This window comes from Lepus europaeus, chromosome 3 (genome assembly GCF_033115175.1).
Source record: "Lepus europaeus isolate LE1 chromosome 3, mLepTim1.pri, whole genome shotgun sequence".
NCBI lineage: Eukaryota > Metazoa > Chordata > Mammalia > Lagomorpha > Leporidae > Lepus > Lepus europaeus.
In genome coordinates, this window is record NC_084829.1 from 102,768,760 (window position 1) to 102,792,604 (window position 23,845).

Sequence of the window (23,845 nt, forward strand, 5' to 3'; positions counted from 1 at the left end):
AACTTACTTAATAAACGGTGCTGTGCACCCGAATTGGAGAAACAAAATTGGTATTTGAGATGATGAAAATTCAATACTAAACATGAACTCATGGAGTGCCTCAGTAGCCTCTGATCCTTAAAGTTTCCACTGTAAGCTCTTCGCTCCATGATTCATCATTAAAAAGGGAAAAATGGTCCAAATTATGGGAAAAAAATCATATGGTGAATGTTCTGAAGTTCCTGAAATGGCTTATAACTAATGTTTGTTTTGTCAAATCCAGAATCTTGGAAAGACAATCAGAAACTTCACGTACATTTCCACTACCTGATGGGCTATTTGAACATTTACAAGGAGTTTCATTCAAATGGCACTTTCTGCATATTTTTTGGTTGTTAAGAAGCTTTCCCACACAGGAAGACTGATGCCTTAACAATAGCTAAAAGGTTAAGAAACATATTTTCCCCTGTAGAGCATTCATGGAGAAATCTCCAGTGACAGCGGTACTCATTTTCCTGGACAAGTTATAAACAGTTAAATATGGCTATTACAAATACAATAACATAAGGCAAAGCAAACTGAATCAATTGTATTACCTTGGTCAGAGGTATTGTAGACTGACCCTCAGTGGACAAGCTGACCCATTATGAAACAGTCACTGGAAGTCCTGTGCCCCTAATAAGAGAACTCCATATATCTCTCATAACCTCTGAGGGGACTAAATGCCATATATAAAGCTTTAATGCATTGTCTCAACATGTACTTTCACCAGGTAAAGGAAACTTTTCATGATCCATTGACTTAAGGATGATCAAACCCTTCATGATATACAACCCTGAAAGTAAAGACTGCCCTTGAAGGAAACAGCTCCAGCTGACCTGCAAAACTGTAATGATGAAACCAACTGCTTCATAAAACTCCCAGCCCAAAATCAAGCAGAGGTCTTCTCACCACCCACATTGCAGCAGAACTTTAGAGGCTCCCATATTGCATCTGAAGTCTCACAACTCAAAAGGGCCTACAGATTCTTGGAACCGGACACTGGTCACAGACTTAAAGGAAAGCTGACCAAGGAAGTTGTCATCCCAGATGCAGGTGGTATCTTGGACATGGTCAGTTTCCCCAAGATGATGAATATAGACTTTTCTTTACAAAAGCCTTATCTCCTTTTCCCTCATTTCCTGCTATCCTAATCCTCCCTTTTCCTCTTCAGGAAATTCATGGGCTCATCATATGAGGATGGCTTCAGCTAGGGCTTATGTTCTAACAAAAACCAGAGCAATCATTGAATTTGAGGATAAGCCAGTTTCCACTGAGAAAAAGTTTCCACCAGGGCTTGCTCTGGTGGTAGCTAGGAGTCAGCAGTATGTAGTATGAGATTTGAAACTAACACATAAATTATGGGAAAATCTTATAATTTGTGGCCAAGCAGACATCCCAGGGTCAGACAGGTTAGGTAACCCTCCTAAAGGTGGATGGTAACTTTTTTTTTTCCAAATGGGACATTTTGCATCTTTGGATCTTTTTGCTCAGCTTATGTATAATATTGAACAAAACTGAATGCTGTGTGTCTTTTCCCTGATTTGCTACTATGGAAGGTTTAATTAAGGTGCTGATACCACGGTTTCTTTAGACATGGCCACCAAATACATTAGGGAAATCTTGCAAGGAAAATGGAAAATATGATGTGTTTACAGGATCAACTAACAATTGACTTGCAGGCATCCTAAGTGGTAGATGGCAAGTTTGGCTTTTCCAAGGTTGTCTAATTTCTGTGTTCTTCGAGAGTGTCTCCAGGTTATTAAGACTTGTGGTAACAGGCTAAAGGCTCCATAAATCAGGCCATTCTACAGCAAACTATGATTCTTAATCACCATCACACCCTAACACAGACTATGACCAATGAGACTCAACTGCTGTTCTATCCTGCCAGAAGTCTGCTTTGATTTTTATTGGCTCAGTTCATTGAGGCTCCTGTTAAGGAGTACACTTCAGTTTTTAGAGTGTTTCCCCTGATCGTTATCGTGTGCTCACTCTCTTTGTATGTGTATGTATGTGTATATATATATATATATATACATATTTATACAAACCCTAAATGTTTATATGCAACCATCCATTTGGTGTTGACTGGCCTCACTTCCACTAGATCAGCAAAAATATAAAAAATTATTCAACTGTTAAAGGCACTGTAACTTCTGAATGACATACTGAGACCAAATACGTCATTTATGATGTGACACAGAATGGTACCAAGGTCCAGAATTTTAGTCAATCTCTTGAAAATTGAGAGGCTGACCAAAAGGGGAAAACTGTTAAACTAAATTGACCTGAGGACTTTGTACTTGGAACCCTTATGGAATTGACTGTAATCCAACTTCATGCAAACTAACTGAAAGTCTAATTTACCAGTATACTCTTGCAATAAAAAGCTTCAGTCTCAACCAACACATAGGCATCATGTTTCTGTCAATTGCACTCAAGTGGCCAAATGATTAAACTGTATTCAAATAAGGCAAATGCTGAGCTATAACCAATAGGGCCATCTCTGCACCTCATTTCCTTTTTCTGTACTGCCTTTCTGTTTTCTGTCCATAAATGCCTTATAGTATACAGGACAGACTAGAGCGTTCTGTACCTGTTCTAGTTGGGAGGGTTACCCGATTCTAGAATTATAAATAAAAGCCAATTAAGATCTGAAAAATAGATTTGTTGTAACTCTTTTAAGCAAAGTAATGACCTTCTATAATTAAACTTTCAAAAAATCAAAAACTAAAAGAGTATTTGCTTCAGTTATTATAAAGGATCTGAATTTCAATTTTTGAGCTAACAATAATTTTAAAGAACTCCTTATTTTTTACATCGTCTATTGAGAGATATTTTAGTATTAAAAAATGTAAAAAACAATGCATTAAAGAAGTTTAACTTACCAAAACTTTCAATGAATATGTCTCTTCACAAGAGAAAAATCTGTGTGTCATTCTATCAATAACAATGACTTTTTTTTTTAAACAATGACATTTGATACTCTATTTTTAGCTTTCAGAGGCAAGGTCATAACATCACAGATCCCTCTGTTAGCATTTCTATATGGTGAGTGCTCCCACTTCTCTTTAAACATTATGCTTGGGCGAGGGCTGTGGGCATAGCAGTGGAGCCATCACCTGCAGTGCTGACATCCCATCTGGGTGCCAGTTCCAGTCCCAGGAGCTCCACTTTTGATCCAACACTCTGCTATGACCTGGGAAAACAGCGGAAGATGGTCCAGGTCCTTGGGCTCCTGCATCCACTTGGAAGACCCGGAGGAAGCTCCTGGCTCCTGGCTTTGGATTGGCTGAGCTCTGGCTGTTGCAGCCATTTTGGGAGTGAACCAGTGGATGGAAAATCTCTCGGCCGGTTCCGTGGCTCAATGGGCTAATCCTCCGCCTGCGGCGCCAGCACACGGGGTTCTAGTCCCGGTTGGGGCGCCGGATTCTGTCCCGGTTGCCCCTCTTCCAGGCCAGCTCTCTGCTGTGGCCTGGGAGTGCAGTGGAGGATGGCCCAAGTGCTTGGGCCCTGCACCTGCAAGGGAGACCAGGAGAAGCACCTGACTCCTGCCTTCGGATCAGCGCGGTGCGCAGGCCGCAGTGCCAGCGCACCAGACGCACCAGCCATTGGAGGGTGAACCAATGGCAAAGGAAGACCTTTCTCTCTGTCTCTCTCACTGTCCACTCTGCCTGTCAAAAAAAAAAAAAAAAAAAAGAAAGAAAATCTCTCTTCCTCTCTCCCTCTGCCCCTCTATAACTCTTTCTTTAAAAAAAAAAAAAAGTATGCTATAAGGACTGGAGTTTGTCTTTGCAAAAAAAATAAAGAAATAAATGAGAGCTGATAAGACCACCCAAAAATTAAAAATAACCAGTGTTCTATTTTAAGCATATATCAATTGAACTTAATATTTTAATCACAAAAAAATAAAATTATGAAATAAAAAAGTACAAACTGTAATCTGCACATCAGATTACTTCTTTAAATGTGTGTCGGAGTTCACAGATAAACATAATGAAAGGAAATATGGTAAAATATTTTTTACTTTTACCTTCATCATAAATTAAGGCATAAGAAAAATTTTGAAATTAATTTGAAAAAAAAAAATTCTGTAGGATCTCTGTCTTTAATGTGCTGTACATTGCTATTTAATGCTATAATTAGTAATCCAATGGTAGTTTTTTCACTTGATGTTGCTATATGGGCAAAAAGTTGAAATCTTTACCTAATATATACTAAACTGATCTTCTGTATACAAAGAGAATTGAAAATGAATCTTTACATGAATGGAAGGGGAAAGGGGAGGGTGGCGGGCGGGAGGGAAGTTATGGGAGGGGGGAAGCCATTGTAACCCATAAGCTATACTTTGGAAATCTATATTCATTAAATAAAAGTTTAATAAAAAAAAAAAAAAAAAAAAAAAAAAGAAAAAAAAAAAAAGAAAAATTTTGAAACCACAATGTGTATATATGGAAAACTCACCACTGAAAGATGAAACTAATTAATATAACATAGTGTAAGCTTTAATATATAAATCAGATGCCATTTCATCAACTGTTAGTCACATCACTCTAAATTTTATATTATATATTAAAATACTAAAAAGCTAAAAAATCATTGCAATATAGATACAATGTGGGAAAATACATATTTGTGGTTTTATACACAATCTAAATTAATCCATTCTATACAACAGTTTTCCAAAATATAAATGGCACTTTACATGCAAGAGAACATACCAGTTGAATGTCCTCATATAATACATATGAAAATAAAGAGAAAATACCCTTTCAGCAAGATAGTTACATAGCAGAGGTGGAATGCAGAATAAAATTTTGTCTTAACGCAATCTTGGACAAGATTTAAAAAATATGAAAAAGGACAGTTTCTACAATTTTCAATTAGCATTTTTTAAAATGAAGTCTACTGTGATTTTGTGTTTTCTAATCATTTTACAAACAGAGAAAACATAAAAAGTGAAAGAGAAAAAAAAACAAAACCTGATCTTTTATGAATTTTAAACATCAGCCCGCCTATGGGTTGCATTTAGGCTGCTTTTCTGTTGACAGTTTCCTAAATTACTTCTGCCACTCTGAATTGTGCATCAGCAGTCCGATGAGTTTTCCAGACTTCATTATGCCATTGTGTAACCATAGCTGCCACAATGTAGTGCCACAAGGAGTCTGTCCTTGAGTATTTCTTTACTTGGGTATTCAGGTAACTTCAGCATGTTGATGCTTTAAAAGAAAAATATACTGCCATTAAACAGGATATCTGAAATTTCTGACTGTTTTGTCTAGCTGTGAAAACAGTGCTCTTAATTAACATAATACCACCCTCTGAAATTTACATTCAAATTGGAAAACCCTGAAGTAGTATTTAAAAAGAAGAAAAAACTGCTGCAATGCAGTTTCTTTTAGCATGCAAATTTTAGTGGAAGAAAATAAGTTCTTTTTAGTTTAAAATAAGCAACAGGGCAATTTAATTTGAAGTGACTGTGTAACTCAGTGATACTGATGACATTGTAACTTTAGTAATACTTAAACTAGATTCAATTAAGTTACAGGTAGGTAGGAATTTCCCTCAAAATTTCTTACCCAAAAAAGTGAGCACAAATAACTATATAAGTACTTATTTGTCATCACCGATTCCAAAATCCTAAATAGAGTTCATAGTTAAGAAGTTTTTTTATTTAAGATTTTTATTTATTTACTTGAGGGGTAGAGTTACAGACAAAGAGAGGGAAAGACAGAAAGATCTTCCGCTGGTTCACTCCCCAAATGGACCCAACAGCTGCAGCAGGGCCAATTCAAAGTTAGGAGCCAGGAGCTTCTTCTGGGTCTCTTATGCGGGTGCAGAGGCCCAAGCACTTGGGCCATCTTCTACTGCCTTCCCAGGCCATAGCATAGAGCTGGATTGGAAGAGGTGCAGCCAGGACACGTACCAGTGCCCATATGGGATGCTGGTGCCACTGGTAGAAGAAGCTTGGGCTACTATGCCACAGCACCAGCCCCAAGGATTTCTTCTCAGTGCAGTAATACTATAGTCAGATCTTTGATCATTCAGAATTAATCAGGAAGCAGCTAGTTAGCCTAATGGTTAAAACGCCAGTTAGGGCCAGCCCCGTGGCTTAACAGGCTAATCCTCCACCTTGCGGCGCCGGCACACCAGGTTCTAGTCCCAGTTGGGGCCCCAGATTCTGTCCCGGTTGCCCATCTTCCAGGCCAGCTCTCTGCTTTGGCCCGGGAAGGCAGTGGTGGATGGCTCAAGTCCTTGGGCCCTGCACCCCATGGGAGATCAGGAGAAGCACCTGGCTCCTGGCTTCGGATCAGCAAGATGCGCTGTCCGCAGCGGCCATTGGAGGGTGAACCAACGGCAAAAAGGAAGACCTTTCTCTCTCTCTCTCTCTCACTATCCACTCTGCCTGTCCAAAAAAAAAAAAAAAAAAAAAAAAACCCACAAAACAAACAAAAAAAAACGCCAGTTAGGACACCCCCATCCCATGCTGAAGTGCCTGGTTTGTATCCCGGCTGCTCCTCTTCCGATCTAGCTCTCTGCTATGGCCTGGGAAAGCAATAGAAGATGAACCAAGTGCTTGGGCTTCTACCACCACTGTGGGAGACCTGGATTGACTTTATGGTTCCCAGTTTGGTCTTGGCCCAGCAAATTCCTGGTTCCCAGCTTGGTCTTGGCCCAGCACCAGCCTTGATGGGCATCTGGGGAGTGAACCCTGTAGACGGGAGTGCTGTTTGTCCTGTATCTCTCTGCTTCTCAATTAAGTAAATGAATAAAGGAAAACCAAAATCAAATGCAATACTTTCACAATGCATTTAAAATAAATCATTTACAATGCATTTAAAATAAATAATTTAACATACCATGTGCTTGAAGTTGGTAAAAGATTTGGGGTATATGGTACAGCAGCGATTGTGAAGTTCTGTAATCCACTTCCACCCATGATATTAGCAAATCCACCATGCGGGACCCTGGAACTAAGAATTCATATCTTAATATGTTGTAACCATGAAAGCATAATTTTTCTGATAAATAATTCAAGTTCTAAGTTGGGATAAGAATATATTTAACATTAGGATGACAAGATGACATTTTTGAGACTTGTAAAACTCCAGTTTATTACTATAAGTTGCTTTATGGCCACTTAGAAGGCTTCCATGGAGATATACTTCCAGGTTTCCATAAATTATATCATGCTTTCAATTGGCAATGCCAATACCTCTATTATTGCATTTAGAATGCTGCATTTACCATTATTTAATTTCATATATCAAATAGTTAACTAGGATTAATTTGATGGCCCAAAGTCACATTTATATATGTATGCCTCTGGTTAGCAAAATATCTGGCATCTAGTAGATATTCATTAAATATTTGCTCAATAAATAAAATGTTTGGTTAATTTAGGCAGCAAAAGCTCATACATGTAATCCAAATGATCTCACTATTTGTGAAAAATATCTAAGCTCAAAGGCTTTTTGTTCTACTTTGCTTTCAGTCAGAAAACTATAAAATTCTTCACATTTCCCTTACCTTTATTAGAAACATTTTCTTTCAGAATACTTTTAAATTTACAAAACAACATTTATGGGGTAGTAAGAATATCAAGCACATTTTTTAAAAATACCACCTAACATAAAAGCACCACAGAAAAGCTAACATTTAAGTATAACACATCATTAGAAATTTTAATATTGGGTACATAGTTGTAGAGAATGTAATCACACCCTCTTAATGTGTATACATCTGAAAGTATTTCAAATTAGTCTGCATATATATGTATTTTGAGTAAACCAAGTGATCCTTGACAAAGTTTTGTTACTTTAAAATGAGATACTTTAGTGCTTTTTAGATAAATTAGAATGCTGACAAAAAACCATTTAATAGGTAAGTATTAAATGCACACTCAAAAAAGAAGCATGATTACAATTTAAAATATCTTCTAACACAGAATTCTTAGTAGAAAGCATATTTGGGTTTTGACTTTAATGCTGAACCTTAAACAGCCAAAACAATCTTGAAAAACAAAGGCACCTCACATTCTGATTTCAAACTTGCTATGAACTACAGTAATCAAAACAGTGCTGGCATAAAGACAGACATATAAACAAAGAGCCCAGAAATAACCCCTCACATACAGGTCAGATAATTTTTAACAAGAATGCCAAGATATTCAACAGGAAAAGGACAGTCTTTTCAACAGGGTGGACAGAGAAAATTGAATATCAGCTACAAAAAAAGAAGCTAGACCTTCACCTTACATCATTAACAAAAACTAACTTAAAAGAGATTAGAAAAATCCCCTAGGGGGGGTTTTAAGATGGCAGTTTAGCAACAGGACGCTCCAAGGCATGCGGGGCAAAATAGATAGTTAAAAGGGAGAGAAGTTACACGCCAGAGATAGAGCCCGGGATATTTACCACAGGAAACCCAGGAGGCCAACATAGACTGGGCTGGTCCATGCTGAAAGAGCAAATCAGGAGAAACAGAGGAGACGCAGGAGGTGCAGACTGCTGGGGAGGAGAGCGCCAGATTAGATTAGATAACAAGATTAGATGGGAAATTGGGGGTCCACAGAGCTGCAAGTAGCAGCGGAAGGGGGAGACAGGTGAACTACTTTTGAAGTTCCACACAGGGGGACAAAAAAAGAGAAGGTAAAGAAAAGCAAAGAGAGATCGGAGACTACCACATCTCCTCACCCGGACCAGCAGCCGGCCAAGAGAAGCCATGTTGAATGTTTACATTCTTCAACGTAGGCCTTGGCCTATCAAGTACACACCCATCAACTGTGGGGGGCCACACAACCACAACCCCCGACCAGGAGTGAGATCCACAACATCTCAGAGAAATCTCTTCTCCAGCATGCAAGTCATGCAATAAAGAAATAAGAATAAGGAAGATGATTTGAGCCCCTCAAAGGAACACTACAACTCCTCAATAATAGAAGCTGGAGATGAAGAGATCGAGGGTATGCCAGAAACAGAATTCAGAAAATTCACTGTCAAATTACTTGGAAGCAATCAGAAGCAAATTCATTATATATACAAAAGTGCTCCCAAGAAACTGAGATATTATAGAGAAGTCAGAATGAACTACTAAAAAGGAAGAATTCAACAGATCAAATAAAAAATGCAATAGAAAGCCTTAACAGCAGAATAAGTGAGCTGCCAAGGCTATTGAAGCCTCTTGAGTTCGCCAACTCCGATCTTATTTAGACACGCCATATTCAAAGCGGAAGTTCTCTCCTCCCTTCAGAGAAAGGTACTGCCTTCTTTGATGGCCAGTTCTTTCCACTGGGATCTCACTCACAGGGATCTTTCATTTAGTTCTTTTTCTTTTCTTTTTTTTTTTTTTTTTTTTTTTTGTTGGTTTGTTTGTTCTTTGCCACAATGTCTTGGCTTTCCATGCTTGCAAAACTCTCATGGGCTCTCTAGCCAGATCCAAATGCCTTAAGGGCTGATTCTGAGGCCAGAGTGTTGTTTAGGGCTTTTGCCATTCTATGAGTCTGCTGTGTATCCTGCTTCCCATGTAGGTTCATTCTGTCCTTTTTAATTATATCAATTATTTACAAACATTGGTCTTATTTAAGTAATCCCCTTGACACTTTAATCCTATCTTTTTGATCAATTATGAATTTAAACTGGTCACTTGAACAAGTAAGATGGCATTGGTACATGCCACCTAGATGGGATTGAATTGGAATTCCCTGGCATATTTATAGCTCTACCATTAGCGGTAAGTCCAAATGAGCATATGCTGAACTGTACATCTCCTCGCTCTCTTATTCCCACTCTTATATTTAACAGGGATCACTTTTCAGTTAAATTTAAACAACTAATAATAATTGTGTGTTAATTAAAGAGTTCAACCAATGGTATTAAGTAGAACAACAACAACAAAAAAAAACCACTAAAAGGAATAAAATAGTAAGTTGTTCCTCGACAGGACAAGCGCTGCTCAAGTCATTGTTTCTCATAGTGCCCATTTATTTCACTTCTGAACAATCTCCAGACTGACTTCCATAGTGGCTTTAGCAGTTTGCATTCCTACCAACAGTGGGTTAGTGTCCCTTTTTCCCAACATCCTCGCCAGCATCTGTTGTTAGCTGATTTCTGTATGTAAGCCATTAAACCGGGGTGAGTGAAACCTCACTGTGGTTTTGATTTGCATTTCCCTGATGGCTAGTGATCCTGAACATTTTTTCATGTGTCTGTTGGCCATTTGGATTTCCTCTTTGGAAAAATGTCTATTTAGGTCCTTGGCCCATGTCTTAAGTGGGTTGTTTGTTTTGTTGTTGTGGAGTTTCTTGATCTCTTTGTAGATTCTGGTTATTAATCCTTTATCAGTTGCATAACTTGCAAATATTTTTTCCCATTCTGTCAGTTGCCTATTCACTTTCCTGTTTCTTTTAAAGTACAGAAACTTCTCAATTTGATGCTATCCCAAATGTTAATTTTTGCTTTGACTGCCTGTGCTTCTGGGGTCTTTTCCAAGAAGTCTTTGCCTGTGCCTATATCTTGAAGGCTTTCTCTGATGTTCTCCAAAAACTTGATGGTGTTGGGTCATAGATTTAGATCTTTAATCCATGTTGAGTGGATTTTTGTGTAATGCGTAAGGTAGGGGTCTTGCTCCATGCTTCTGCATGTGTAGATCCAGTTTTGCAAGCATCATTAGTTGAAGAGACTGTCCTTGCTCCAGGAATTGGTTTTAGAACCTTGAACAAATATAAGTTGGCTATAGATGTTTGTATTGATTTCTGGTGCTTCTTTTCTGTTCCACTAGTCTATCCGTCTGTTTCTGTACCAGTACCAGGCTGTTTTGATTATAACTTCCCTGTAGTATGTCCTGAAATTTGGCATTGTGGTGCCTCCAGCTTTGTTTTTGTTGTACAAGATTGCTTTAGCTATTCGAGGTCTCCTGTGCCTCCATATGAATTTCAGCATCATTTTTTCCTGATCTGAGAAGAATGTCTTTGGTATTTTAATTGGTATTGCACTGAATCTATAAATCGCTTTTGGGAGAATGGACATTTTGATGATATTGTTTCTTCCAATCCATAAGCATGGAAGATTTTTCCATTTTTGGTATGCTCTTCTATTTCTTTCTTTAAGATTTTGTAATTCTCATTGTAGAGATCTATAACGCCCTTGGTTAAGTTTATTGCTAGGTGTTTGATTTTTTTTTTTTTTTAGCAATATTAAATGGGATTGATTTTAGAAGTTCTTTCTCAGCCATGGGATTGCCTGTGTATACAAAGGCTGTTGTTTTTTATGCATTGATTTTATATTCTGCTACTTTGCCAAACTCTTCTATAAGTTCCAATAGTCTCTTGGTGGAGTTTTTTGGATCCCCTATATATAGGATCATGTCATCTGCTAATAGGGATAGTTTGACTTCTTCCTTCCCAATTTGTATCCCTTTAATTTCTTTTTCTTGCCTAATAGCTCTGGCTAAAACTCCCAGAACTATGTTGAATAGCAGTGGTGAGAGTGGCCATCCCTGTCTGGTACCAGATCTCAGTGGAAATGCTTCCAACGTTTCCCCATTCAATAGGATGCTGGACGTGGGTTTTTCATAAATTGATTTGATTGTATTGAGGAATGTTCCTTCTATACCCAATTTGCTTAGAGTTTTCATCATGAAAGCGTGTTGTATTTTATCAAATGCTTTCTCTGCATCTGTTGAGATAATCATATGGTTTTTCTTTTGCAGTCTGTGAATGTGGTGTATCACATTGATTGATTTGCGAACATTGTACCATCCCTGCATACCAGGGATAAATCCCACTTGGTCTTGGTGGATGATCTTTCTGATGTGTTGTTGGATTTTAGAATTTATTGAGGCCAGAAATTATTGAGGATTTTTGTGTCAGGTTCATCAGGGAAATTGGTCTGTAATTCTCTTTCTCTGGTGCATCTTTTTCCAGCTTAGGAATTAAGGTGATGCTGGCTTCATAGAAAGATTTTGAGGATTCCCTCTTTTTCGATTATTCTGAATAGTTTGAGAAGAATTGGAGTTAGTTCTTCTTTAAAAGTCTGGTAGAATTCAGCAGTGAATCCATCTGGTCCTGGGCTTTTCTTTGTTGGGAGGGCCTTTATTACTGATTCAATTTCTGACTTGGTTATAGGTCTGTTTAGATTTTCTATCTCTTCATGGTTCAATTTAGGTAGGTTCTATGTGTCCAGGAATCTATCTATTTCTGATAGATTACCCTGTTTGTTGGCATACAACTCTTTGTAATAATTTCTGATGATTCTTTTTATTTCTATGGTGTCTATTGTTACATTCCCGTTTTCATCTCTGATTTTATTGATTTGGGTCTTTTCTTTTTTTAGTTAGTTGGGCCAATGGAGGGTCAATTTTGTTTATTTTTTCAAAAAAACAGCTCTTCATTTTGCTGATCTTTTGTAATTTTTTTTTATTCAATTCTGTTGATTTTTTTCTCTAATTTTAATTATTTCTCTTCTCCTACTAGATTTAGGTGTGGTTTGCTGCAGTTTGTCTAGATCCTTGAGATGCATTGATAGCTCATTTGTTTGGTGCCTTTCCAGTTTCTTCATGTAGGCACCTATCGCTATAAACTTTCCTCTTAACTCTGCTTTTGCTGTATGACATAAGTTTTGATATGTTGTGTTGTTATCCTCATTTACATCCAGAAAGTTTTTGATTTCTCTTTTGATTCCTTCTATGATCCACTGTTCATTCAGGAGCATGTTGTTCAGTCTCCATGTGTGTGCATATGCTTTAGGGATTCCTGAGTTGCTAATTTCCAGCTTCATTCCACTGTGGTCTGAGAAGCTGCATGGTATGATTTCAATTCTTTTGAATTTGCTGAGACTTGCTTTATGGCCTAGTATGTGGTCAATCCTAGAGAAGGTTCCATGTACTGCTGAGAAGAATGTGAATTCTTTAAGTGTAGGATGAAAAGTTCTGTAGATATTGTTAGATCCATTTGGTCTATAGTGTCGATTAATCTGCTGTTTCCTTATTGATCTTCTGTCTAGTTGATCTGACTATTGCTGAAAGTGGAGTATTGAAGTCCCCCAGTACTACTGTATTGGAGTCTTAAGTCTCCCTTTAAGTTCCTTAACAAATCTTTTAAATAAACCGGTGCCCTGTAATTAGATGCATATAAGTTTATAATAGTTATATCTTCCTTTTGAATTGATCCCTTAATCATTATATAAGGCCCCTCTCTGTCTCTCTTAACAGTTTTTGTGTTAAAGTTTATTTTATCTGATATTAAGATGGCTGTGCCTGCTCTTTTTTCATTTCTGTTGGCATGGAATATTTTTTTCCAGCCTTTCACTTTCAGTCTGCATGCATCTTTGTTGGAAAGAAGTGTTTCTTATAAGCAGCAAATAGATGGGTTTTGATTTTTAACCCATTCAGCTAGTCTGTGTCTTTTAATTGGAGGGTTGAGGCCATTTACATTCAATGTGACTACTGATAAGTAGTAACTTTGCCCTGCCATTTTTCCAAAGATATTTCTAATCTACGCTTTGAACTTCCTGTGATCTTTTAGTGGGAGGTTTTCTTCCTTTACCTTCTTTTTTTTTTTTTTTTTTTAGACAGAGTGGACAGTGAGAGAGAGAGACAGAGAGAAAGGTCTTCCTTTGCCGTTGGTTCACCCTCCAATGGCTGGTGCGTCTGGTGCGCTGCGGCCGGCGCACCGCGCTGATCCGATGGCAGGAGCCAGGTGCTTCTCCTGGTCTCCCATGGGGTGCAGGGCCCAAGCACTTGGGCCATCCTCCACTGCACTCCCTGGCTACAGCAGAGAGCTGGCCTGGAAGAGGGGCAACCGGGACAGAATCGGTGCCCCGACCGGGACTAGAACCCGGTGTGCCGGCGCCGCAAGGCGGAGGATTAGCCTGTTGAGCCACGGCGCCGGCCCTTTTACCTTCTTTTGTATTGATGACCGTGTTTCTGTGTTTCTGTGTGTAACACATCTTTAAGCATCTTTTGCAGGGCTGGTTGAGTGGTGACAAATTCTTTCAATTTCTGTTTGCTATGAATGGTATTTATTTATTTATTTATTTGACAGGCAGAGTGGACAGTGAGAGAGAGAGACAGTGAGAAAGATCTTCCTTTTGCTGTTGGTTCACCCTCCAATGGCCGCCACGGCCAGCGCGCTGCAGCCGGCGCACCGTGCTGATCCGAAGGCAGGAGCCAGGTGCTTCTCCTGGTCTCCCACAGGGTGCAGGGCCCAAGCACCTGGGCCATCCTTCACTGCACTCCCTGGCCACAGCAGAGAGCTGGCCTGGAAGAGGGGCAACCAGGACAGAATCCGGCGCCCCGACCGGGACTAGAGCCCGGTGTGCCGGCACCACAAGGCAGAGGATTAGCCTGTTAAGCCACGGCGCCAGCCTGATATGATTCTTTATTTAGGGGATCCAAAGAACTCTACTAAGAGACTATTGGAACTCATAGAAGAGTTTGGCAAAGTAGCAGGATATAAAATCAATGCATAAAAAACAACAGCCTTTGTATACACAGGCAATCCCATGGCTGAGAAAGAACTGCTAAGATCAATCCCATTCACAATAGCCACAAAGACAATCAAATACCTTGGGATAAACTTAACCAAGGACATTAAAGATCTCTACGATGAGAATTACAAAATCTTAAAGAAAGAAATAGAAGAGCATACCAAAAATGGAAAAATCTTCCATGCTTATGGATTGGAAGAAACAATATCATCAAAATGTCCATTCTCCCAAAAGATTTATAGATTCAGTGCAATACCAATTAAAATACCAAAGTCATTCTTTTCAGATCTAGATAAAATGATAATGAAGTTCATTTGGAAACACAGGCGACCTCTCATAGCTAAAACAATCTTATACCACAAAAACAATGCCAGAGGAATCACAATACCAGATTTCAAAGCATATTACAAGGCAGTTATAATCAAAACAGCCTGGTACTGGTACAAAAACAGATGGGACAGACCAATGGAACAGAATAGAAATGCCAGAAACCAATCCAAACATCTATAGCCAACTTATATTCGACCAAGAAGCTAAAACCAATCCCTGGAGCAAGGACAGCCTCTTCAACAAACAGTGCTGGGAAAACTGGATTTCCACATGCACAAGTATGAAGTAGGACGCCTACTTTACACCTTACATAAAAATCCATTCAAAATGGATTAAAGACCTAAACTATGACCAGATACCATCAAATTGTTAGAGAGCACTGGGGAAATCCTGCAAGACACTGGTATAGGGTAAGAGTTCTTTCGATCAGAAGTGGATCAGCCGGGTCTTGAACCAGCGCACATATGGATGCAGGCACTGCAGGCGGTGGCTTTACCTGCTACGCCACTGCGCAGGCACCCAAATACACTTTCCAGTAAAGATACACATAGACAAAATTTTTTAAAATGGAAAAAAGAAATTCTATGCAAAAAGTCAAAAGTGAGCAGCAGTACTTATATCAGATAAAACAGATTTTACAAAAAAACTAATGAGAAGGTTACTATATAATGACCAAGGGATCAATTCAACAGAAGATACAATGGTAAATTTATATGGATTTCATGCCAGTCAACTCAATTTTATAAAACAAATATTATAAGGTCCAAAAGGAAAGATAAGCCACATTCAACACTCTATTTTCACCAATGGACAGATCATTCAAACAAAAAATCAACAAAGAAGCATCAGAGTTAAACTTCAGTACAGACCAAATGGAACTAACAGACATTTACCGAGCATTCCATCCAATGGCTGCAGAACATACATTCTTTTCATCAATACATGGAACATAAAACTGGTTTCAAGAAATTTTAAAATCTTAAAACCATATCATATATTTTTTTTCTGATCACAATAAACTAAAAATCAGTAACAAAAGAAACTCTAGAAATTATATAAATATGTGGAGACTGAACAATATACTTCTAGAATGAACAATAAGTCTCTGAAGAAATAAAGAGGGAAATTTAAAACTTCCTTAAAACTAATGTAAGTGGAAACACAACACATCAAAACTTACAGAATATAGCAAAAGCCATAGTAAAAAGGAAGTATTTATACATTTTAGCAGTATTTACATTAAAAAGGAAGATATTAAATAAACAATAATTAATGCATATCAAAGAACAAAGAACTAAAACACAAAATCAAACTTAGTAGAAGGAAAGAAGTAATAAAGATCACAGCATAAGTACATTACATAGAAACTATAAAAAGAATACAAAATATCAGTTTAGTGCAGAGCTGGTTTTTTGAAACGATAAATCAATAACCCTTTACCTAAAACAGCTAAGAAAAAAGAGCTAAGACCCAAATAAATAAAACCAGAGACAAAAAAGGATATATATCAGCTGATACTACAGAAACACAAAGGATCATTAGGGACTATTATGAACAACTATATACCAACAATATGGAAAACCAAGGGAAAAAAAAAAAACAGATAAATATCTGGATACTAAAATCGAACTATGAGACCAGAAAATCTTCAAAGACCAATAATGAGTAACAAGACTGAATAAGTAATCAAGTCTCCCAACAAAGAAAAGCTTAGGACCAGATGGCTTCAATGCTGCATTCTACCAAATTTTTAAGGAAGAATCAACACCAATTCTTTTCAAACTATTCTAAAAAAATTGAAATGAGGAACCCTTCCAAACTTATTCCATGAGGCCAACATTACCTTAATTTCAAAACCAAAGACACAACCAAAAAAACTATACACTATGATCCCTGATAAACAGATGGAAAAATATGCAACAAAACAGTAGTAAATCAAATCCAACATCACATCAAAAAGATCAATCCTCATAATAAAGTGGATGTACCCAGAGATTTAGGAAAGATTCAACATATGCAAGTCAACAAATGTACCACATTATATTTACAGAATAAAGAAATAAAGGATAAAAATCGTAGGATTATCTGGATCCTTTATAAAGTCATACTAAAAATGATCCATAAAGAAGGAGATGGGAGAGGGAATGGGAGGCAGGATGGGAGTGGGGTGGGGGAGATGGAGGAAAGAATCACTGTATTCCTAAAGTATCTATGTAAAAATACATTCATTAAATAAAAAAATAAATAAAATCATAGGATTATCTGGACATATGAAAAGTATACAATAAAGTTCAACATCGTTTCATGATAAAAACCTTGAACAAATTAAGTATAGAGGAAACATACCTCAACACAATAAAGGCCACATATGACAAACCCACAGCCAACATCATATTAAATGGGGAAAAGCTGACAGCATTTCCTTTAAGATCTGGAACCAGACAACAATATCTGTTTTCACTGTTTTATTCAATATGATACTGAAGTTTTAGCCAGAGCCATTAGGCCAGAGAAAGAAATAAAAAGCACATGAATAGGAAAAGAAGACATTAAATTATCCCTGTTTGCAGATGACATGATCCTAAAGAGACAGATATCTAGAACTGTTCAGTGAATTTACTAAAGTTGTGGGACACGAAATTAACATGCAAAAATCAGAGCACTTTTATACACCAATAAAATTTCCACTGAGAAGGAAATTATAATAGCAATCCCATTCACAATAACAAAAATTCTTGGAATAAATTTAACCAAGGATGTGAAAGAACAGTTCAATGAAAATTACAAAACACTGATAAAAAGAAATTGAAACACAAAAACATGGAATAACCTCCCATGTTCATGGATTACAAGAATTACAATTGTTAAAATGTCCATATTACTCAAAGCAATTTACATATTTAACACAATCTACACCCAAAAAAAAAAAAAAAAAAGATGACATGGTTCATAAAACTAGAAAAAAAAATCCTAAAATTCATGCTGAAGCACAAAAGATCAAAAACAAAGCAATCTTGAATTTAAAGAATAAAAACAGAGGCAACACAATACCAAATTTCAAGACATATTACAGAGCTAATAAAACCCAAACAGCACAGTAGTGGCAGAAAAACAGATACATGGACTACTGGAACAGAACACAGATCCCAGAAATGAATCCATGTATTTACGGATCTTTGACAATGTGCAAAAAACAAATGCTGGTGAAGGACAGTCTCTTCAATAAATCATGTTGGGAAAACTGGATATCTATATATTTAGAAGACTTATGCTTGACCCCCACACACATTCTATAAAAAAAAATGAAATCTTAAATGGTTCAAAGATCTAAATGTACAACATGAAAATATGAAACTGCTGAAAGAAAACACAGGGAAACAAACACTTCAAGACATTGGAATGGCAATGATTTTTTATAAGACTCCCCAAACACAGGCAAATGAAACAAAAACAGATCACTAAGATTCTATCAAACTAAAAGCTTCTATACAGCAAAAGAAAACATTGAGGAGGCAACTGACAGAATGAGAGAAAATATTTTCACAATATATATCTGATGAAACATTAACACCCAGAATATATCAGGAACTCAAAAAACTCAACATCAAAAAGTGAACAATCCAGTTAAGAAATGGACAAAGCCCTGAATAGTCATTTCTCAGAAGAAATACAAATGGCCAACAAATGCATGAAAAAAATATTCAAAATCACTAGCCATCAGAGAAATGGAAATCAAAATCACAATGCGGTATAATCTCACTCCAGTTAGAATGACTAATTCAAAAAAGACAATAATAACAAAAGATTATGAGGATATGGAGAAAAGGGAACTCTTATAGACTGCTGGTAGGAATGCAAATTAGCCATTATGAAGAATTGTGTGGAGGTTCCTCAAAAAACTAGAATTCTATCTACCATATTGACCCAGTTATCCCAGTTCTGGTTATACATCTGTAGGAAATGAAATCAGCACATGGAAGAGATGCCTATACTTCCATGTTCATTATAGACATATTCACAGTAACCAAGATAAATAATCAACGTAGGTGTCCATGAATGGATGATTAGAAAAAGAAAATATGGTATACAGACAGAATAGAATACTACTCAGGCACTAAAAAAAGAATGAAATCCTGATATCTGCAGAAAAGTAGATGGAAATGTATAAAGTATACTTGCAAAAGCAAGCCAGACACAGAAAGACAAAATACAATATATTTCCTCTCACTTGTGGAAGTTAAAAAACAATAATTGATTTGAATTTAGCATAGTGATTATACTAGAAGTTGGCAAGGAATAGGGGGGAAGAAGATGGAGGGAAGTTGGGTAAGGAATACCAAAATAGTCATAATTAACAAGTTCTAGTGTCCTATAACACAGTTGGGCAACTCTAGTTCACAATAATGTATTTTATACTGTAAAAAGAACTGGAAGTGAGGAACTGGTAGGCTCCAAACACAAAGATACAGAAATAAAAAAGCTAGTTGCCTGGTTTCATTGGTTCATGCTATGTAAGTGAAATACAGCATTGCACCCTATAAAATGTACAAATCTTGCCTGTTACCAAAAATTAATAAAACAATTTGGGAAAAAAAGAGTATAAAAATATAAAGTATAATATATTGATACCCCTGACTAGAACTGTCATTTTTAATATATTAAATATTTATTAGACATTATAAATGCTTTACTTTTAATATCTAAATAAATCTTTGTTCATTACCTACAGTAATAGAAAGGGAGGTAAGTCACAATTCAGATTAGTCATTTTTCATTTATTATTTTCTAAGCCATTAGAAACAATATGCGCTAAATTCTTTGTGTTGTCACAGAAGCAACTTCTTACCTGCCGGTAACAAACTGTAAGAGAAGAACTCTCTCCTCTTGAGTAATGTCTTCCACAACTTCCCAGAACCACTAACAACAACAACAACAAAAAAAACTTAGTTCATATCTCAAAGCAACTGTAGGCTTCTTAATACCAGGAAAATATGCAATATTCATAAAGCATATTTTAGTCTCTGAAACTCATTTATCAAAAATGATTTCATACAAAGCTTTCATATGCAATATTCCCACAAGAAGAATTTAGGGGAAAACTTTACTTTGTTAATTAACATACGTTCTCATCTAGTAGTGCTGAAAAGCTTACAAAATTAAATGGCAAAACTTAACTTCATTCTAAGCTCTAGAGAGATTTTACCTGAATAACCAGATCTTCTCTTTCATAGCCACTTGTGTATTCAGTATTTTTTATCCAATCACTCACATCAATTTCTGGCATGCCAGAAAGCAGTAGCTCCTTTGGGGAAGAAGAAGAATATTTCATTAATCTTCTTTGGGAAAAAAAAGTATTAAATTTAAACAGTAAATTTGCCTTAATTAGAGACTAATCCCATGCAAAACTGATTTATTTTTGTGCCAGTTCCTGCATGTCATCAATAACAAGCACTACCTAGGAGAAAATCCCTGTTACAGATAATTTCAAACATTCAGATCTGGAGATGCCTCCACCTTGATATATTTTAACAAAAACATAGTAAGAGTTTATGTGTTTATACGGAAATATATATGTAACAGCAGCTTATATGTATAGTAGTTTTATGGACATTATCTTTGGTTTACTTTATTTTATGCTTCCTTGGAAACTTGTTAAGTTTTTTTAAAGAGACTGTATGCACATTCCCAACATGAAAGTGACAACCACTGAATAAATACTGGATTAAACAAAGGGAAAACTCACTAATAAATCTTTATCACTCAGAAAGAAGAGGTAATATAATACAAATAGTTATTTTTTAAAAAGGAGTTAGGCCTTTCAAAAACTATGTTTTTGATTAATTTAGAACTTTGAAAGTTAACATTCCCCAAGATGAGAAAAATATATAATTTTCCTAATAATCTTTGATAGATTTTTTCCCCCCAGGAAACTCATCAGACACACACATACACACACACACAATCTTAATCTTATAACTAAAAATGAAATCAAGAATGGCAAAGTATTTACCATTGGGTTTCCTAAGGGAAAAGAGGGCAAGAAGAGAGTTTTTGCACATCTCTGTGTCAACCCCTATCTCATGGTTGGATATGTTTATACAGTGAGGACAGGCAATGGCTGGCCTACACTTACTTTCATAGGCAAGTCAGAATGGCATGGTTTATTATTACAGGGTCATAGATACAAAGTGGTATGGAATCTTATCTCCTACCACAACTTTTCAGAATATATACCTAACCAGCTGAGTGTTTACTCTGTATAAGATCAATGTAAGGCAATATCTGAGAACTCTTCAAGGTTTTTAACATCTAAATAACCTTGTTTAACTTAATCTGTGTGAGGTTGGGTTTCTTCATATACTTCAACCAAACAATATAACATAACTGTTTATATGCAGAAGCAGAAGAGAATTTCATTGTTTTATAGTAAATGAGACAATATAAATTCCACTCTTCTATTTTTGTTTTATCCTGGAATATGTAGATTTCATTTTTAAAATGTTATTTATGTTAATATGCAAAAGACTGAATTGCTTTATGTGAATATTTTATATATTTTAATTTCAAATATAAGAAATACTCACTGACATAATCTACATAAACAAAAACTATTTTGTTGTAAAGGTTTCCAATTACAAGAAGTTTTAGAACTTGCTAATATAGTGTATGTTTTAGTCCTCTTTGCCACAGCATTATAAATATTCTTAATCAGTAAAGATGTTCTAGTCAGTCTCCACTTATCATCATAAAATACATTCTCCACCTTCATTTGCACTGCAGAGTGGCTCCCTTGATTGAGGATGCGTTTGACCACTTGGAAACGTAAATACCTAGGAGAAGTACAGAGGTGAGGACAGAGGATATTCTCTGTTCCTGCCCTGCTTCAGCACCACACTTTTGCAATAGCCAGGTTTCCTCAACTACCAATACCACCAGGTAGTCCCTCTTTAGCAGTTCAAACTCTCACAAGGTTCTTCACAATAACTGCTGCCAGTCTCTGGCTGCCTAACGAGAACAGGTTTACTTTATTTTTTAAAAGATCTATTTATTTATTTATTTTGAAAGTCAGAGCTATACAGAGAGGGGGACAGAGAGAGATATCTTCCATCTGCTGGTTCACTCCCCAGAAGGCCGTAACCCAGCACTGGGTCCAACTGAAGCCAGGAGCTTCATCTGGGTCTCTCATGTGGGAGGCAAGGGCCCAAACACTTTGGCCATTTCTGCAGGGAACTGGATCAGAAGTGGAGCACCTGAGACATGAACTGGCGCTCATATGAAATGTTGGCATTGCAGGCAGTGGCTTTACCCACTATACCACAAGGCTAGACCCACAACTTGTTTATTCTTAATAAGCACGTTTATAATAGCCTCTTTGTTAAAGTTTATTTGAACCACCTGGGGGAATTCTGTTTCCTGGCAGGACCCTGATACAGATTCGCCAAAAGGGAGTGAGGATCAATTTTACACGATCTTAACTTCATGAAATTTAATTCTTTTCCATTCTACACTGATGATAAGCTTGTAATAACATTAAGTATGCTGTTGTTAATAATTATGAAAAAAATGACTGGGACTATATTCTCAATAAATTTGAAGCACTTAAACATCATACTATTTGCTATGATTCTCTTGTGAAGATTAATAAAGATCTTGCGGCCGGCGCTGTGGCTCAACAGGCTAATCCTCCGCCTTGCGGCGCCGGCACACCGGGTTCTAGTCCCGGTTGGGGCACCGATCCTGTCCCGGTTGCCCCTCTTCCAGGCCAGCTCTCTGCTGTGGCCAGGGAGTGCAGTGGAGGATGGCCCAAGTCCTTGGGTCCTGCACCCCATGGGAGACCAGGAGAAGCACCTGGCTCCTGCCATCGGAACAGCGCGGTGCGCCGGCCGCAGCGCGCTACCGCGGCGGCCACTGGAGGGTGAACCAACGGCAAAAGGAAGACCTTTCTCTCTGTCTCTCTCTCTCACTGTCCACTCTGCCTGTCAAAAAAATAAATAAATAAAAAAAATAAAGATCTTGCTTATCTTGTATAACAACTGGGCAAAAAATGTCACTGGCTGAAAACAAATGAATGAAATGAGAACTCCACATGAAAAGTACAGACAGGGTGGGCATCTGGCCTAGTGGTTGAGACACTGGTTAAGACACCTTTGTCCCATACTGGTCCTTAGTTCAATAACTGGCTGTGCTCCTGACTCCAGCTTCCTGCTAATGTAGACCCTGAAAGGCAGCAGTGATGGCTCAACTGATTGGGTTCCTGTCACCCATGTGGGAGGTCTGGCTCCCAAGAGCTTCCAGCTCCCATTTTAGGACCACTGTAGATATTTGGATAGTGGACCAGCAGATAGGAAAGAGTTATATAATAAAAATATTTTATATCTCAACTAATAATTTATTTTTCATAAATATAATAAAATAATTGATCTGTCTACTTCAACCAGGCTATATATAACCCACATTAGTGGTCAGAAACTGAGTCATGGAAATGTTCACAGTAGTAAGCTTACCCAGTGTTCACATGATTCAATTTCTTTATATTCTGGTACCCTCATGGATAAATTCACGAGCAGTACAGTACCTCAGACAATTGGTAGGAACCCCTCAATTAAAATATAGATGTATTAATGAAAAAACTGTTGTCACCATTTTTCAGCCTGATAATCATCTCTTCACTTGGTTTAACTTCCATCCAATGCCTTCTCCTCACTAAAACCCTAGAATTCTTTAACTCAGGGGTATATCTAGCTAAAATATTCCCAATAAATATTTAAAAAGTTTCTTCTTTCAGTGTAGCAGGGTCCTGAAAAAAGACACAAAGATTCTAAAACCATACCTTCTTTGGCTTAGTTTTCTTATCCACCAAATGGGGATAATGATAGTAAAAGGCGAAAGATTTATATGCTCTTATAATGATAGTCTGAAGTTAGGAGGTTAGCTGTGAAGATTTTAATAGATACTAAGCACCTAGCAAACACTAAATGCTTAATAATTATCACTGCATAATTCAGGGG

At 37.2% G+C, this 23,845-nt stretch overlaps 1 protein-coding gene across 2 annotated transcripts in view; it reads right to left on the bottom strand.

Annotated features, from left to right (window-relative positions):
• Window positions 1-4,504: 4,504 nt before the first annotated feature.
• HACE1 (HECT domain and ankyrin repeat containing E3 ubiquitin protein ligase 1) overlaps window positions 4,505-23,845 on the bottom strand; it is a 133,993-nt gene continuing 114,652 nt past the window's right edge. For both annotated transcript variants that reach the window (XM_062186556.1, XM_062186555.1), the window contains 4 exons: window positions 20,041-20,139; window positions 19,684-19,754; window positions 6,882-6,995; window positions 4,505-5,240 (listed from right to left, as the gene is read on the bottom strand). In XM_062186556.1, coding sequence (XP_062042540.1) covers window positions 5,138-5,240; window positions 6,882-6,995; window positions 19,684-19,754; window positions 20,041-20,139 — 387 coding nt within the window. In that variant the 3' untranslated portion in view covers window positions 4,505-5,137. The remainder of the gene's footprint in view (window positions 5,241-6,881; window positions 6,996-19,683; window positions 19,755-20,040; window positions 20,140-23,845) is intronic.